This window comes from Protopterus annectens, chromosome 12.part0 (genome assembly GCF_019279795.1).
Source record: "Protopterus annectens isolate FY-2018-M chromosome 12.part0, PAN1.0, whole genome shotgun sequence".
Classification (NCBI taxonomy): Eukaryota; Metazoa; Chordata; order Ceratodontiformes; family Protopteridae; genus Protopterus; species Protopterus annectens.
The window spans coordinates 339875675-339894299 of NC_056746.1; the positions used below are offsets into that span (position 1 = coordinate 339875675).

An 18625-nucleotide genomic window follows, 5' to 3' on the forward strand; every position below is an offset into this window, starting at 1 on the left:
ATGCCCAGACATAGACGTATTTGCCTCTCCTCACAACTGCCAACTACAGAGATTCTGCACAAGGACTTATCACAAGCAAGCATGGAAAGCGGATGCTGTATGTTTCAGCTGGAAAAACCTAACAGTATATGCCTTTCCACCTCTACCTCTCCCCCCCAAGGTACTCCTCAAAGTCAGACAAGAAAAGCCAAAAATGATACTGATTGCCCCAGACTGGCCCCACCAGCACTGGTACCCAGTCCTAAAGAGCTTGTCTCAATGCCCAGCTTGGACATTGCCTCAAATTCCTCACTTGACTGACCCAACAAGATAGTCAGATACTGCACAGCCAACTCTGGACCCTAAACCTGGCAGCATGGTGGATAATGTAGCCATTCGAGACACCTCTCTCTAAAGCAGTGATGGATGTTATTTTGGAGGCCAGGAGGCCTAGCACCGGAAAATCTTATGCAGAAAAATGGAAGAGATTCTGTGCTTGGAACCAGGCACAAGGTATTGACACGACTGTTCCAAATATTCCTCAGATTTTGCAATACTTGACTGAGATTGCTGGATAAAGGCCTTTCCTTTTCATCAATTAAAATTCATGCCTCTGCCATTTCAGCTCATTACAATACAGAACCACCTATTTTTTCTCATCCATTATGAAGGCAGTACCTCAGAGGGGCCAAAAACATAAGACCTCCAAGGAGAGCACCAATACCTGCATGGGACCTCAACTATGTCTTGGAAAAACTCACACTGCCTCCGTTTGAGCCAGCCTCTGCAGCTGATATAAAATTCTTATCCTGGAAAACAGCTCTGCTCCTAGCAATAACATCCGCTAGACGAGTCTCGGAGTTACAGGGACTCATGGCTGTGGAACCTTTTATCATTTTCCATCCTGACAGGGTTTCTCTAAGGACAAACCCTACATTTATGCCTAAGGTAGTGTCCAGTGTGGCCCTTAACCAAACAATTCATTTGCCTACCTTTTACTCAAACCCAGAGAATAAGGGCGAGAGACTCCTGCATTCTTGGGCATTCACAGGCAGCTATGCTTCTACTTGGACAGAACCAAAGCTTTCAGAAAGACTGAACAACTTCTAGTGGCATATGCTGCAGGATCACAAGGAAAGCCCATCTCCAAACAGACTATTTCAAAGTGGATAGGCCACTGCATTCGTTTCTGCTATTCACAGCATGGCAAATCAGTGCCTAAGGGCATTAGGCCACATTCAACCAGAGCAGCAGTCACTTCAGCAGCCTTCCTCAGAGAAGTACCAACCAAAGACATCTTAGAGGCTGCAACTTGGAGTTCAGTGCATACCTTTACAAAGCACCATCACTTGCCTCTCTACTCTAAACCCAGGGCAGGCTTTGCCACTGCGGTTCTGCAGGGCCTGATAGCCTCTCCTAATCCGATTTAGCTCCAGCCTCCCAACCTTAGCGTTGGGATTCAACCCAATTGTAATGACTGCAACAGTGAAACATGAACATAGTACAGTTGTGTACCTACCATAAATGTAGATGTTCAAGTGTATTCACTGTTGCAGTTCAGGTTACCCTCCCACCATCCCCCTTTTTCTTGCTGGGACTTATCTGTACTTCTCTATTCTATACAACCTATGTGGTGTGTTTGCTTGTAGATGAAGGAAAAGTTGTTTTTTGCGTATGCATGCTTATTGGCATAATTTACCCTACCATTTTAGGGGCACCTGACATCTGGGGCAAGTAAAACTGAAGAAAATGGCGTCGGCTGCATCTTTTATACCCCTGGCGCACTGATGTCAGGGAGGAGGCGACAGCAACCGACGCCGGACCTAGACTTTGGAACTCCGGCCAACTGCGGGTAGCCTGCCAGCAGGATAACCCAATTGTAATGACTGCAGCAGTGAATACACTCGAACATCTACATTTATGGTAGGTACACAGCTGTACTTCAGTTTCTGTAGCAGCAAGATATGCTTTAATTGTCCTTTTTTAAAGTTTTTGTTTGTGCTCTCCCACCTAGTACAGATGCCTCTATGTCCAACAATATCAGCTTCTTTAAAAACATCGTTATCTTTCCAGTTTTTATTGCATCCTGTTTTGCTCACTGAGGTTATTTCCTCGGCAAGGCATACATGTTTTATATGTGAAATATGATGGTTGTATCCAAGTTCCTGGGTCAGTGTTAATGTCTTCTACATGTGACATGTCAACAAACCCTTTTGTGCCTGCAGTTTATCTACTGCTCTATTTAATTTTTATTTTTATACTGGTCTTCCTGTAGTTTTAGTAGTCTACCCTAAGATTTTAGCTGTTGTATCCCTTTTCTCTGCCTAGCAATCTGATGTTTTTTTTCATTGAGACTGGGTCTACTAATTTGTTGTGGTACCTATTACTAATTAACTCCATCAGTACTGTCGCTTGTTCGTCTCTAATACAAATAATAAGGCTTGTGGTTTCGTTTAGATGCTTTAATACATTAGAAACACATCAGGATGGATAGCAACATATTTAAATATAAACAAACTAGTTAACAGAGCTTACATACGTACATGTTCACATCTCAACGGCTAACTACAAAATGGCAGTCAAACTTGCACGTGCTCAGTATTTATACATTCGTGCAAGCCCTTGGATAACTTCTTAAAGGTATATACACATATATTGATCTACATCCTATTTCTTAAAGATTGGCCTTTATGCAAAACAATAGCAGAGCTAGGCATGCATTACTATGTACATCAGGAACAAAATGCAATGCTAATGTCCAGGTTGTTTCATATCTGCTATAGAGTTTAGAGTTTCGACCATATCTCATAACAAAACAGTTGGGACTAAAGTTAGCAATAGGGATAGTCTGCAGTGCACAACTCGTATTAGGAACTTCTGGATTCATCATAAGAATGGGAATGTCCTCTGTAAATGTAACACCGGAAACTCACTCTGAGATAGTCTTTTGCTGTGGTATAGGCTCATACACTGGTCTCAAATGTTTCCAATTCCACCTAAAGATTTCTTCTGTTTCTGCAATGTACAATCTCTGCTCTGGACCAGTGTTCTTCACGACACCAATCTGATCATAACCTTTGGATGTTTGTATCGTTACCACTTCTCCCTTTTGTAATGGATTGAGCAGTCTGCTGGTCTTATTGTAGTAGGGCTTCCGGGTTAGGTGCTTTTTTCAACAGATTGGCTTTTACTAATCTGTTGTTTTTGACACATGGAACCAACAGTTGACTACTGATTAGTAGTAGTGTTCTGGTTTGTCTCGACAGAAGTCTCTGAACAGATGAACCAAGACGTTTATCAGAAGGAACATTTCTGAGATTAAAGAAAACTTCAGTGTTATCCTGTTTTGACTTCTCAAGTAACTGTTTTGTACTTTGTACTGCATGTTCTGCCAAACCATTTGACTGTAGGTACTCTGGACTACTTGTGACATGAATAAAGTCACATTATTCAGCAAATCTTTTGAGCTGTTGGCTTGTAAACTGCATGCCATTGTGAGAAATGACTGTGGACTCCCATGTACTGCAAAATGACACTTCATCTTAGTAATGACTGTATTTGCATGCTAGGTTAGGAAGCAAGTTAATCTCGAACCAATTGGAGTCAGTCTGCTAACACCAAATAATGTTGACCATTCCACTCGAAGATATCTGTGGCTACTGTTGACCAAGGTAGTTCCGTAATCTGGTTAAGCTGAAGTGGTTCCTACTGTTGATGAGGCTTTGAGAGACCACTGTTATCTTGTTCTGTGTGAAATAGTATAATGTCTTCTCATATAGCAGGCCAAAATACTAGTCCTCTCGCCCTTCTTTTGGTAAATTCAATTCCTGAATGACTATGATGCAAGATCTGGTTGCAAGGACTTTGGAACAATTACTTTTGGACCTTTCATAATGATAGCCAAAATCTCATCTCTGTATGAAAAATAAGGTTGCAGTTTGTGAGGTAAACTAGATTACTTTGACGGCCGTCCATGATTTATAAAGTGGGGAGCCTTTGTAAAACTGGATCTGTAGCTGTGTGATCAGTCAGTCAAGACGTGTGGAAGAAAAAATTCTCACTTCCATGACTTCAAAATAATCAATCAAATGAGAACCTTGATTTTCACTCTGTTCAGTGGTTATTTCTGGGTGATCTGGATAATGTATCAGCAAGATAAAGTTTGCCTTTCTTGTAGACGAGATTTGAAGTTGTACTTTTGCAATCTCAGCATCATGCGTTGTGGTCTGGCTGGAGCTGAATGCATTGGCTTTCTCAAAATAATGACTAATGGTTTGTGGTCTGTTTTGATCTGGATAGGTCTACCATAAACATAATCATGCAACTGGGAACATGCGGACACAATTGCCAAAAGCTCTTTCTCAGTCTGAGCATACTATATCTCAGTTTGGGTAAGAGTTCTCAATGCATAGGCAACTGATTGATCCTCTTGTAGAATTAATTCACCAAGACCAAATTTTGAAGCATCACAAAGTATAACTGGTTTGTGAACATCAAAGTGTTTCTGAGCGTTGTGGACTAGAAATTCTTTTTCAGGACGTCAAACACTGGTGTTGCTCTAACCAAGACCAGGATACAGCTTTACGTGTTGGCTTTCTCAGTGGTGCTGATACTTGGCTCAAGTCTAGAATGAACTTGCCTAGGTAGCTGACCATGCCAAGAAAACGTTGCAGGGCTTGAACATTGTCCGGAGCTGGCATCTTGAGTATGGCCGATTGCTTTCAAGGGTCTGGTCGTAGAATTGTACTTGTAAATAAATGACCAGCATAGGTAATTTCTTGTAGCCTGAATTTGCATTTGTTTGAATTGAACTTAAGATTCACTTGACGTGCCCTTTCTAAAACTTTGTTGAGGTTTCTTTCTTGCTCTGTTTCATCACGACCTCCTACTAGTATGTTGTCTACTATGATGCACAAGGATACCCAGAAAAAATTTGCTCCATTGCATATTGAAAGACTTCACTTGTAGAATTTGTCGCAAATGACATTCTCAACACCTGTCAAATGGAGCACTAAAAGTAGTGAGGAAAGAGGATTTTCTGTCAAGTTGAACTTGCCAAAATGAACTCTCTGCATCTAAGACAGACAAAATACTGGCATTTGGCATCAAGACTGCAACTTCAACTGTGCGCATAGGAGGATGAGGTCTTTTTAGTGCTTTGTTCAAATCTCATGGATCAATACATATTCTGATGTCATCTGAGCTTTTCTTATGAGCTACTACCGTGAAAGGTACCCATTCAGTTGGAGTTTCCACTGGACAAATCACACTGTCACACCATTTTATCCAACTCTGCTTTGACTCTGTTTTGCATGGCAATTGGAGCTTTACATGCTGGCCTGATAAGGTTAACCACTGAGTATAACTTCATGAAGTACACAACTGGAAGTTTGCCTAGTTTGTTCTGGAATAGATCAGCATAGGTAGAAAATGTGCTGGGCAAAATCAGAGTAGTGGACTTCCTTGTAAAATGAAAGCAGTCCCATTTTCAGTGTCTTTGAGCCCTAATAATGATTCGACATGCCTCTTGACCACATAAAATAAGTCCTAGCTGCTTCCACTCTGCTGGAATTTATATGAAAGCACTACTGAGCCTTCAGTTTGAATTTCTTCACCTCTATAAGCAGCAAGTTTCACACCTTGCTAAGTCAAGCCTTTCACCTTTATGCACTCTAGCAAATGTTTCTGCTAACATAACATTGCACTTGGAGCCTGTATCGGAGCTTTATGGGTTTGCCATTTATCTGAACAGTACAAAATACTTCATTCTTCGCCCTTAAATCAGCTGCATTGACCATTTCATGCAATCGACACACCAGGAACATAGAGTAGACTTGTCATAGTCTACCTGATCAACACATTTCTTAAAATGTTCCCTCTTTATAAAAGAATGTGAGCCTTTTGATTTACAAAATCTTTTGAAGTGATTCCATTTATTACATTTGTGGCATTGTTGCTCCATACTATCAACATGAGCTTTATCACTGTGCCTTCTAGAGCTGCTCTCATTTGTAAGCATATTTATGTGGTTTTCTGTGAGCTCCTATGTCTGACAAATCTCAATGGCCTTATTCAAAGTAAATCACAGTCATGAAGCAAAATCTTTCTCGCAGCATCATCTTTTATACAACACACAAGTCTGTCCTTTATCAACTCCTCCCTTAAATCACCAAAGCTGCATGATTTGTTTAGCTTTATTTCTCAGGTCAGTTGTATGTTCTACAAAAGTTTCACCAGGCTTTTGATCCTTTGTGTAAAATAAGTGCCTTTCCATTGTAACATTTCTCTAAAGTTACATATTAAACACTCTGGGACCTCCATTGACTCACCTGGTACAACAATATGACAGTTTTCCCCTCTCTCTAGCATAGATAGTAGGCACATACACAAGTGAACGTTCCCTTTCTATAGCTTCTGACCCAGCTAAATTAAGCAGAGTAAATGCCTTTGTATGATTATCTTTATCAGAAAATGCAGCTTGTATGAAAATACCATATTCTTGCTCAAACACTGTCCAGTTCTCAGCAATTGTACTGTCAAACACAAGTGTACTGGGTTTTTGAAATCCATCTGCCATGCCCGCAAATCTAGAGACACACTGAAAATTTGGCCCTTGTAATTATGTATGAACAAACAGTTCTGTGAATTTGTAGCAACATTCAAATGCACAGTAAACTCTTCGAAATTCCTTACTTTGCAAAATATGCCTTACAATGGCTCTCCTTTGCAAAATCTACCTTGTAATGACTATACTTTGTGAAATATGCTCTGTAATGCCTGTATTTTCCAAAATATGCCTTGTAATGGCTGTACTGTAGGAAATATGCCTTACTGTAACACTGCAAACGCATTATACACTTTTCATAACTCTGATATCTTTGCGTAATACAAAAGTACATATGCTTTGTGAAAATGTGGTAGCCCCCCCCCTATTTTATTCATTTTATGCAATTCGGACTTTATTTCAAACATTTTCCGTAGTAATTCCGTAGTAATAGTTTAACCTATATAATCACCTTCCTATCTCCCCCTGCGTCCCACAAGGCTCCATATTAGACCCACTCCTATTTTCCATTTATATTCATGACCATATTAATGGCCTTCAAACGGCTATTCCAGACACCAACTGCATTCAATATGCAGATGACTCTACTATTATCTGTTCCACCACTACTCAGTCTGAACTTCAGTCTCTTACCAAAAAAGCTTTCAATACTGTTGAACAGTGGTTCTCACACCGCTGCCTCCTCTTAAACCCCAAAAAAACTAAACTGTTACTTTTCACACCTACCCGAAAGTCCACCCCCTTACATTTCACTCTTACATCCAATAATGGTACTCTTATTTCTCCTGACCCAACCACTAAACTCCTAGGTATAACAATCGACAACAACCTCAACTTTGATACTCACATAAACACCACAATAAAATTAGTTAACAAAAAACTAGGATCCCTTTACAGAATCAAACCATCTCTTACCCCAGTAGCCAAGACCACTATTGCTAGAACTCACTTAATCTCCACTCTACTCTATGCTTCTCCCATATACACCAATCTCTCCAAAACAACCTCAACAAACTTGCAACATCGTACAATAATATTGCTAGATTTGCTACAAACTCTCCTTTCAGAACCCATCACTGCTTGAATCTAAAACAACTAGACTGGATTGAATGTTTTAACCAGCTCCAATTTCAACAACTTACTATAACCCACAAGACCCTGTATCAACCCAGCAACACCCCAATACTGTCAAGCCTCATTACCCTTATAATAATCTTAAGACTCTACGCTCCTCAAATAAACTGCTGATCAATACAACCAAATCTAAAAACTCAGCAGGTGACTCCTTGTTCTGTAACTGTTGGTAAACTATGGAACCCACTACCCTCTGAACTCCCCTCTCAGACTTCTCTCTCACTTTTCAAAAGGAATCTAAAACTATTTCTCAACAAACACTGGCTATGCTCCTGTATTAACCCCGACTAACTTTCTCCTTTTTACTTATTTTCACCCCACCTCCTTCACAATCTTCCCTTAATGCTTCAATTTACTATGTTACTGCACGTAAATCCTATGTATATTGTACCTTATTTTATACATTACCCTCTATAGAATTAATGCCTATGTTATCAATCACTACAAGTATTCCAATTTGTAAAAAAAAAAAAAAAAAAAAAAAATCTTTTACTTATATACTTGAAAGTATAGTCTTTCATGTATTGATCTGTCATATTGATTATTATTATTTATTTCTTGGAGCTTTTCTCCCGGGGCCTCTACTGAAAATGGGCATGTATCCAGCTAGACTAGCCCGGTCAACAAATGTGAAATAAAAATAAATAAAATAAAAATTCGACTATTTTTATCAATATTGTACGTATTGGTTTATGCGAATATCGTTTGGAACGCTCTGTATGCTTCTTTTCATATTATACAAATAAGAAATAGTGCTGAACAAGTTTTAATACCTGAAATTTTTTTCTGACCTGTTTTGCGAAGTTTGCACATTTTTAGGATTATCCATTCATCTGTATTCCACCAGCATCTGGAGAAGTGCCTTAAATAGTTTTTGCCATGCCTTTTCTAGCTTCATACTCTTTTCTGGTATCTGTGCTTTTTTTTGTTTTTTTTTTTATTTTAAAGATATGCCGCTTCTGATGTCATGTCCTTTAGACATGCCAAGAAGGTTTGGGGTTTTGTTTAGAAGACTTAATACATAGAAACACATCAGGATGGATAGCAGCATCTTTAAATGCAAACAAACTAGTTAACAGACAGAGCTTGCGTACATGTTCACATCTCGACAGCTAACTACAAAATGGCAGTCAGACTTGCATGTGCTCAGTATTTATACACTTGTGCAAGTCCTTGGATAGCTTCTTAAAGGTGTGTGTGTGTATATATATATATATATATATATATATATAGACATATATATACACACACACACACACACACACACACACACACACACACACACAAACATATACTGATCTACAAGTACCAAATTATTGACTTCCTTCAGAATTCTCCATTTCATTGTCATTTCCATTCTCTGAGTTATGTGGTATATATTTTTTTCCAAGTCTTTCAGCTCATCATTGTCAGTTTTTATTGAAGTACTGGTCCTCCATTTCTGTCTTGCCTATACAAATCCTGGAATAATGAGTGCAGCCTTACACACCTACCCCTATATCTCACAGCACCACATCTCCATTCTGTCCACTGGTTACTTTGAGCCCTTTCCCCTACACAGTCAACCCTTCTGTAGTATACTTTGCCTCCCAATTCAAACCTTAAATTTGTGGTACAAAGTTATTTCTGAAGTGCTAAGTGGAGAATCTGAAGAGATTTAAAAATGTGTTAACTTGCATTTATGTGAATAGGAAATCTCAGCAGTTTTCCACTGCAGAGAACCTCATAGATGGTATGGCGAGTTGGTTTATGTCTCCCCAGTCTTGACAGCAAACTCCTGTACAACTTAACTAATCGGGCACAATGTAATTGTTTTAGGGCTACATGTCAAGTCTGTTCTGGTTTGTTTTAAGTGCTTCATGAGTTTCTTAAATATTTATCTGCATGTTAATAGTCTTTTATGAATGCATTTGTGTAACTATGGTATTAGGATTATTATTTTAACATTACTGCGAATTACCATTGTCAGTCTTTGACTTTTTGGCTCAGTTCATCTGCCTAGTTAACATTTTTTTAAATGAGTAAAAATGCAGCTGCAATTATTTAAACTTGGATGTCTTATTTTGGTGGATCCCCACTGCAGGTCACCAGATTAATGCTTAAAAAATATGTAAGTACTGATGTATTCTCTCTCGTTTCATTCCTTATTTTATTCATATACCTTTAAAATATTTTTGGTTAACTCTTGATTTTTTTTTTCAATCATTTGTGAATGTTTTAGCCTAAAGTCACTCTAAATCGGACTTTTGAATAAACTGGATACTTGTATGACTTTGACATGGGCTGTGGCTGAAAAGGGTGATTAATCCATTAATAACTGAATAAAGTCAGTTTTGGCTTTAATATATTTTTTCTATTCTCTTTAATAGATCCTTTCCTCGTAGAATGTGGAACCATTTCTGGAAGGCTGTGTCACAAGGTATCCTATTTGTCATTTTCTGGCCAGTCATTCCTCAATTTGTCTGCAATTGTTTGTTTTACTGGGCCCTTTACTTCAATCCAGTTATAAATATTGACCTGGTGGTGAAGGAGGTGCGACGATTGGAGACACAGGTGGCATATTTGTCATTTTCTGAGGCCGAGATCATTAACCTTAACTAAATGACTGTGGACTCCCATGTACTGCAAAATGACACTTCATCTTAGTAATGACTGTATTTGCATGCTAGGTTAGGAAGCAAGTTAATCTCGAACCAATTGGAGTCAGTCTGCTAACACCAAATAATGTTGACCATTCCACTCGAAGATATCTGTGGCTACTGTTGACCAAGGTAGTTCCGTAATCTGGTTAAGCTGAAGTGGTTCCTACTGTTGATGAGGCTTTGAGAGACCACTGTTATCTTGTTCTGTGTGAAATAGTATAATGTCTTCTCATATAGCAGGCCAAAATACTAGTCCTCTCGCCCTTCTTTTGGTAAATTCAATTCCTGAATGACTATGATGCAAGATCTGGTTGCAAGGACTTTGGAACAATTACTTTTGGACCTTTCATAATGATAGCCAAAATCTCATCTCTGTATGAAAAATAAGGTTGCAGTTTGTGAGGTAAACTAGATTACTTTGACGGCCGTCCATGATTTATAAAGTGGGGAGCCTTTGTAAAACTGGATCTGTAGCTGTGTGATCAGTCAGTCAAGACGTGTGGAAGAAAAAATTCTCACTTCCATGACTTCAAAATAATCAATCAAATGAGAACCTTGATTTTCACTCTGTTCAGTGGTTATTTCTGGGTGATCTGGATAATGTATCAGCAAGATAAAGTTTGCCTTTCTTGTAGACGAGATTTGAAGTTGTACTTTTGCAAACTCAGCATCATGCTGTGGTCTGGCTGGAGCTGAATGCATTGGCTTTCTCAAAATAATGACTAATGGTTTGTGGTCTGTTTTGATCTGGATAGGTCTACCATAAACATAATCATGCAACTGGGAACATGCGGACACAATTGCCAAAAGCTCTTTCTCAGTCTGAGCATACTATATCTCAGTTTGGGTAAGAGTTCTCAATGCATAGGCAACTGATTGATCCTCTTGTAGAATTAATTCACCAAGACCAAATTTTGAAGCATCACAAAGTATAACTGGTTTGTGAACATCAAAGTTTCTGAGCGTTGTGGACTAGAAATTCTTTTTCAGGACGTCAAACACTGGTGTTGCTCTAACCAAGACCAGGATACAGCTTTACGTGTTGGCTTTCTCAGTGGTGCTGATACTTGGCTCAAGTCTAGAATGAACTTGCCTAGGTAGCTGACCATGCCAAGAAAACGTTGCAGGGCTTGAACATTGTCCGGAGCTGGCATCTTGAGAATGGCCGATTGCTTTCAAGGGTCTGGTCGTAGAATTGTACTTGTAAATAAATGACCAGCATAGGTAATTTCTTGTAGCCTGAATTTGCATTTGTTTGAATTGAACTTAAGATTCACTTGACGTGCCCTTTCTAAAACTTTGTTGAGGTTTCTTTCTTGCTCTGTTTCATCACGACCTCCTACTAGTATGTTGTCTACTATGATGCACAAGGATACCCAGAAAAAATTTGCTCCATTGCATATTGAAAGACTTCACTTGTAGAATTTGTCGCAAATGACATTCTCAACACCTGTCAAATGGAGCACTAAAAGTAGTGAGGAAAGAGGATTTTCTGTCAAGTTGAACTTGCCAAAATGAACTCTCTGCATCTAAGACAGACAAAATACTGGCATTTGGCATCAAGACTGCAACTTCAACTGTGCGCATAGGAGGATGAGGTCTTTTTAGTGCTTTGTTCAAATCTCATGGATCAATACATATTCTGATGTCATCTGAGCTTTTCTTATGAGCTACTACCGTGAAAGGTACCCATTCAGTTGGAGTTTCCACTGGACAAATCACACTTTGTCACACCATTTTATCCAACTCTGCTTTGACTCTGTTTTGCATGGCAATTGGAGCTTTACATGCTGGCCTGATAAGGTTAACCACTGAGTATAACTTCATGAAGTACACAACTGGAAGTTTGCCTAGTTTGTTCTGGAATAGATCAGCATAGGTAGAAAAATGTGCTGGGCAAAATCAGAGTAGTGGACTTCCTTGTAAAATGAAAGCAGTCCCATTTTCAGTGTCTTTGAGCCCTAATAATGATTCGACATGCCTCTTGACCACATAAAATAAGTCCTAGCTGCTTCCACTCTGCTGGAATTTATATGAAAGCACTACTGAGCCTTCAGTTTGAATTTCTTCACCTCTATAAGCAGCAAGTTTCACGCACCTTGCTAAGTCAAGCCTTTCACCTTTATGCACTCTAGCAAATGTTTCTGCTAACATAACATTGCACTTGGAGCCTGTATCGGAGCTTTATGGGTTTGCCATTTATCTGAACAGTACAAAATACTTCATTCTTCGCCCTTAAATCAGCTGCATTGACCATTTCATGCACCGCCGACACACCAGGAACATAGAGTAGACTTGTCATAGTCTACCTGATCAACACATTTCTTAAAATGTTCCCTCTTTATAAAAGAATGTGAGCCTTTTGATTTACAAAATCTTTTGAAGTGATTCCATTTATTACATTTGTGGCATTGTTGCTCCATACTATCAACATGAGCTTTATCACTGTGCCTTCTAGAGCTGCTCTCATTTGTAAGCATATTTATGTGGTTTTCTGTGAGCTCGTATGTCTGACAAATCTCAATGGCCTTATTCAAAGTTAAATCACAGTCATGAAGCAAAATCTTTCTCGCAGCATCATCTTTTATACAACACACAAGTCTGTCCTTTATCAACTCCTCCCTTAAATCACCAAAGCTGCATGATTTGTTTAGCTTTATTTCTCAGGTCAGTTATATGTTCTGCAAAAGTTTCACCAGGCTTTTGATCCTTTGTGTAAAATAAGTGCCTTTCCAGTGTAACATTTCTCTAAAGTTACATATTAAACACTCTGGGACCTCCATTGACTCACCTGGTACAACAATATGACAGTTTTCCCCTCTCTCTAGCATAGATAGTAGGCACATACACAAGTGAACGTTCCCTTTCTATAGCTTCTGACCCAGCTAAATTAAGCAGAGTAAATGCCTTTGTATGATTATCTTTATCAGAAAATGCAGCTTGTATGAAAATACCATATTCTTGCTCAAACACTGTCCAGTTCTCAGCAATTGTACTGTCAAACACAAGTGTACTGGGTTTTTGAAATCCATCTGCCATGCCCGCAAATCTAGAGACACACTGAAAATTTGGCCCTTGTAATTATGTATGAACAAACAGTTCTGTGAATTTGTAGCAACATTCAAATGCACAGTAAACTCTTCGAAATTCCTTACTTTGCAAAATATGCCTTACAATGGCTCTCCTTTGCAAAATCTACCTTGTAATGACTATACTTTGTGAAATATGCTCTGTAATGCCTGTATTTTCCAAAATATGCCTTGTAATGGCTGTACTCTAGGAAATATGCCTTACTGTAACACTGCAAATGCATTATACACTTTTCATAACTCTGATATCTTTGCGTAATACAAAAGTACATATGCTTTGTGAAAATGTGGTAGCCCCCCCCCCCTATTTTATTCATTTTATGCAATTCGGACTTTATTTCAAACATTTTCCGTAGTAATTCCGTAGTAATAGTTTAACCTATATAATCACCTTCCTATCTCCCCCTGCGTCCCACAAGGCTCCATATTAGACCCACTCCTATTTTCCATTTATATTCATGACCATATTAATGGCCTTCAAACGGCTATTCCAGACACCAACTGCATTCAATATGCAGATGACTCTACTATTATCTGTTCCACCACTACTCAGTCTGAACTTCAGTCTCTTACCAAAAAAGCTTTCAATACTGTTGAACAGTGGTTCTCACACCGCTGCCTCCTCTTAAACCCCAAAAAAACTAAACTGTTACTTTTCACACCTACCCGAAAGTCCACCCCCTTACATTTCACTCTTACATCCAATAATGGTACTCTTATTTCTCCTGACCCAACCACTAAACTCCTAGGTATAACAATCGACAACAACCTCAACTTTGATACTCACATAAACACCACAATAAAATTAGTTAACAAAAAACTAGGATCCCTTTACAGAATCAAACCATCTCTTACCCCAGTAGCCAAGACCACTATTGCTAGAACTCACTTAATCTCCACTCTACTCTATGCTTCTCCCATATACACCAATCTCTCCAAAAACAACCTCAACAAACTTGCAACATCGTACAATAATATTGCTAGATTTGCTACAAACTCTCCTTTCAGAACCCATCACTGCTTGAATCTAAAACAACTAGACTGGATTGAATGTTTTAACCAGCTCCAATTTCAACAACTTACTATAACCCACAAGACCCTGTATCAACCCAGCAACACCCCAATACTGTCAAGCCTCATTACCCCTTATAATAATCTTAAGACTCTACGCTCCTCAAATAAACTGCTGATCAATACAACCAAATCTAAAAACTCAGCAGGTGACTTCTTGTTCTGTAACTGTTGGTAAACTATGGAACCCACTACCCTCTGAACTCCCCTCTCAGACTTCTCTCTCACTTTTCAAAAGGAATCTAAAACTATTTCTCAACAAACACTGGCTATGCTCCTGTATTAACCCCGACTAACTTTCTCCTTTTTACTTATTTTCACCCCACCTCCTTCACAATCTTCCCTTAATGCTTCAATTTACTATGTTACTGCACGTAAATCCTATGTATATTGTACCTTATTTTATACATTACCCTCTATAGAATTAATGCCTATGTTATCAATCACTACAAGTATTCCAATTCGTAAAAAAAAAAATCTTTTACTTATATACTTGAAAGTATAGTCTTTCATGTATTGATCTGTCATATTGATTATTATTATTTATTTCTTGGAGCTTTTCTCCCGGGGCCTCTACTGAAAATGGGCATGTATCCAGCTAGACTAGCCCGGTCAACAAATGTGAAATAAAAATAAATAAAATAAAAATTTGACTATTTTTATCAATATTGTACGTATTGGTTTATGCGAATATCGTTTGGAACGCTCTGTATGCTTCTTTTCATATTATACAAATAAGAAATAGTGCTGAACAAGTTTTAATACCTGAAATTTTTTTCTGACCTGTTTTGCGAAGTTTGCACATTTTTAGGATTATCCACTCATCTGTATTCCACCAGCATCTGGAGAAGTGCCTTAAATAGTTTTTGCCATGCCTTTTCTAGCTTCATACTCTTTTCTGGTATCTGTGCTTTGTTTTTTTTTTTATTTTAAAGATATGCCGCTTCTGATGTCATGTCCTTTAGACATGCCAAGAAGGTTTGGGGTTTTGTTTAGAAGATTTAATACATAGAAACACATCAGGATGGATAGCAGCATCTTTAAATACAAACAAACTAGTTAACAGACAGAGCTTGCGTACATGTTCACATCTCGACAGCTAACTACAAAATGGCAGTCAGACTTGCATGTGCTCAGTATTTATACACTTGTGCAAGTCCTTGGATAGCTTCTTAAAGGTGTGTATGTAATATATATATATATATATATATATAGACATATATATACACACACACACACACACACACACACACACACACACACACACACACACACATACTGATCTACAAGTACCAAATTATTGACTTCCTTCAGAATTCTCCATTTCATTGTCATTTCCATTCTCTGAGTTATGTGGTATATATTTTTTTCCAAGTCTTTCAGCTCATCATTGTCAGTTTTTATTGAAGTACTGGTCCTCCATTTCTGTCTTGCCTATACAAATCCTGGAATAATGAGTGCAGCCTTACACACCTACCCCTATATCTCACAGCACCACATCTCCATTCTGTCCACTGGTTACTTTGAGCCCTTTCCCCTACACAGTCAACCCTTCTGTAGTATACTTTGCCTCCCAATTCAAACCTTAAATTTGTGGTACAAAGTTATTTCTGAAGTGCTAAGTGGAGAATCTGAAGAGATTTAAAATGTGTTAACTTGCATTTATGTGAATAGGAAATCTCAGCAGTTTTCCACTGCAGAGAACCTCATAGATGGTATGGCGAGTTGGTTTATGTCTCCCCAGTCTTGACAGCAAACTCCTGTACAACTTAACTAATCGGGCACAATGTAATTGTTTTAGGGCTACATGTCAAGTCTGTTCTGGTTTGTTTTAAGTGCTTCATGAGTTTCTTAAATATTTATCTGCATGTTAATAGTCTTTTATGAATGCATTTGTGTAACTATGGTATTAGGATTATTATTTTAACATTACTGCGAATTACCATTGTCAGTCTTTGACTTTTTGGCTCAGTTCATCTGCCTAGTTAACATTTTTTTAAATGAGTAAAAATGCAGCTGCAATTATTTAAACTTGGATGTCTTTTGGTGGATCCCCACTGCAGGTCACCAGATTAATGCTTAAAAAATATGTAAGTACTGATGTATTCTCTCTCGTTTCATTCCTTATTTTATTCATATACCTTTAAAATATTTTTTGGTTAACTCTTGATTTTTTTTTTTCAATCATTTGTGAATGTTTTAGCCTAAAGTCACTCTAAATCGGACTTTTGAATAAACTGGATACTTGTATGACTTTGACATGGGCTGTGGCTGAAAAGGGTGATTAATCCATTAATAACTGAATAAAGTCAGTTTTGGCTTTAATATATTTTTTCTATTCTCTTTAATAGATCCTTTCCTCGTAGAATGTGGAACCATTTCTGGAAGGCTGTGTCACAAGGTATCCTATTTGTCATTTTCTGGCCAGTCATTCCTCAATTTGTCTGCAATTGTTTGTTTTACTGGGCCCTTTACTTCAATCCAGTTATAAATATTGACCTGGTGGTGAAGGAGGTGCGACGATTGGAGACACAGGTGGCATAATGAAGAGAAATTGATCAAATAATTTCTGACGAGCTGTATTAAAACATCTGAGGAGGTCATTAAAACAACTTTAATTGCAAAACATTCTGGTTAAGAATGAAAGAGTACTGGATCTGTAAGCAGCTCCTTACTGAAGGATTCAACTTGTTTGCTTAAACATTTGCACACTGTTTTCTAGGTTTGCCTGAAATCACATGCAGCCATGGTGTTTGGAACTTGCCTTAACTTAAGTGCTGCTGTGCCATTTTCAAACTGGTGCATCTGGAGCACCTTGACCTGGTTTGCAATGATGTGAAACATAGATTAAGTACATGCACGGGCAGTTCCAACAATAATTCATAAGGTTGTAAAAGCCTATCTTAGCAGTCCAAACTGTTGTGGTAAGATAATATAAGCATCACATTTTTAATTTGCTATTTTAAAAAGAATTAAAAATAAAACTGTTACCCAGATTACTTCTGTAAAGTGCATTTCAAGTTGGTACAAAACTGCTGTTATTTAAAGACATGAAGTGTTTTGGAACAAATTGTTTTCTTTACTTACAAAGCAAGCAGGGTTTGGTTCATTGCTTAAAAAATTAATTGGCTGAGGGTGAGGCTTTTTAAATTAGTTATATTCCCTGTAGTATTTTTAATTTGGAAAATTATTTCATCTTGCAAGGAAAAATGATGCATTCATTTGTGGTATAAAGAAATTTGTTAACCTAAAATGTTTTATTTTTTTTATACAAGAAGGGCTAATGTATGTTTTGTTTTATTTGTTTCTGAAGAGCCATCAAATTGTTGGTGTGGACACTTCTGATGAACCTGTAATAGAAATGTTTCTACAGGATCGTTTCACATCCAGCTTTTTTAAAATGTAAAAGAATAGTATTTACTGACAGTTCTCAATGGCATGTTCAAAACGCTTTTGCACTTTGACTGTTTTTTTAAGAAACTGTAGCCTGCCATTCTCCATGATTTTTTGACTTTCTGCAAATGTAAAATGTTTATAGATATTAAAATGTGACTTTTCTTTCCAAGGAGGTTTCATATGCCGTGCCATATTTCAACACTACTTTTGTTTTGTAGCTGTATTTACACTCTCCTGCTTTTCAAGTCTGGAAGACCATTTACAACTTGAAATTGCAGTTACTTTTTAAAGAAAAAAAAACTTTATTGGATCGAATACAGAATGGTCTGACAGCTGGAGAAACTGCTGTAACACATTCACAAGTTTCTGTACACACTAGTTTCTCCAAACTTCAGGCAGTTATTATAGGTTGGTACATACCACTGTACAGCAAACTACAACAGTTACCCTGTACAGCAATTGTATATGTATCATTTGGGGAACCCAGATGTTAATAAATGACCTGCTCTTCTTTTTACTGTTGTGGTAATTGTGTTTCATTAAGGACACTCCCTTTGTTTTATTCAGTTTTTTTTTTCATAGTGTGGTTCAGTTTACCCAAGGCTAATATTATTTAACTTTGAGGAATGTTTTAATTTAGGAATCTGTTCTGAATCCCCATGCTTGTGTGGCAGCTATAGCCTCAAATAGCCTTCTTGCAACATTGCTTTTATTTTTGCAGTTGCCCTACCCCTGTCACATGGGAGTAC

The 18625-nt window shown here is 38.0% G+C and overlaps 1 protein-coding gene across 1 annotated transcript in view; it reads left to right on the forward strand.

Annotated features, from left to right (window-relative positions):
• BFAR (bifunctional apoptosis regulator) overlaps nt 1-18393 on the forward strand; it is a gene marked incomplete in the record, with an annotated part of 616262 nt that extends 597869 nt beyond the window's left edge. Inside the window, 1 exon segment of the mRNA XM_044089414.1 lies at nt 16832-18393. Coding sequence (XP_043945349.1) covers nt 16832-17024 — 193 coding nt within the window.
• Between the last annotated feature and the right edge of the window lie 232 nt (nt 18394-18625).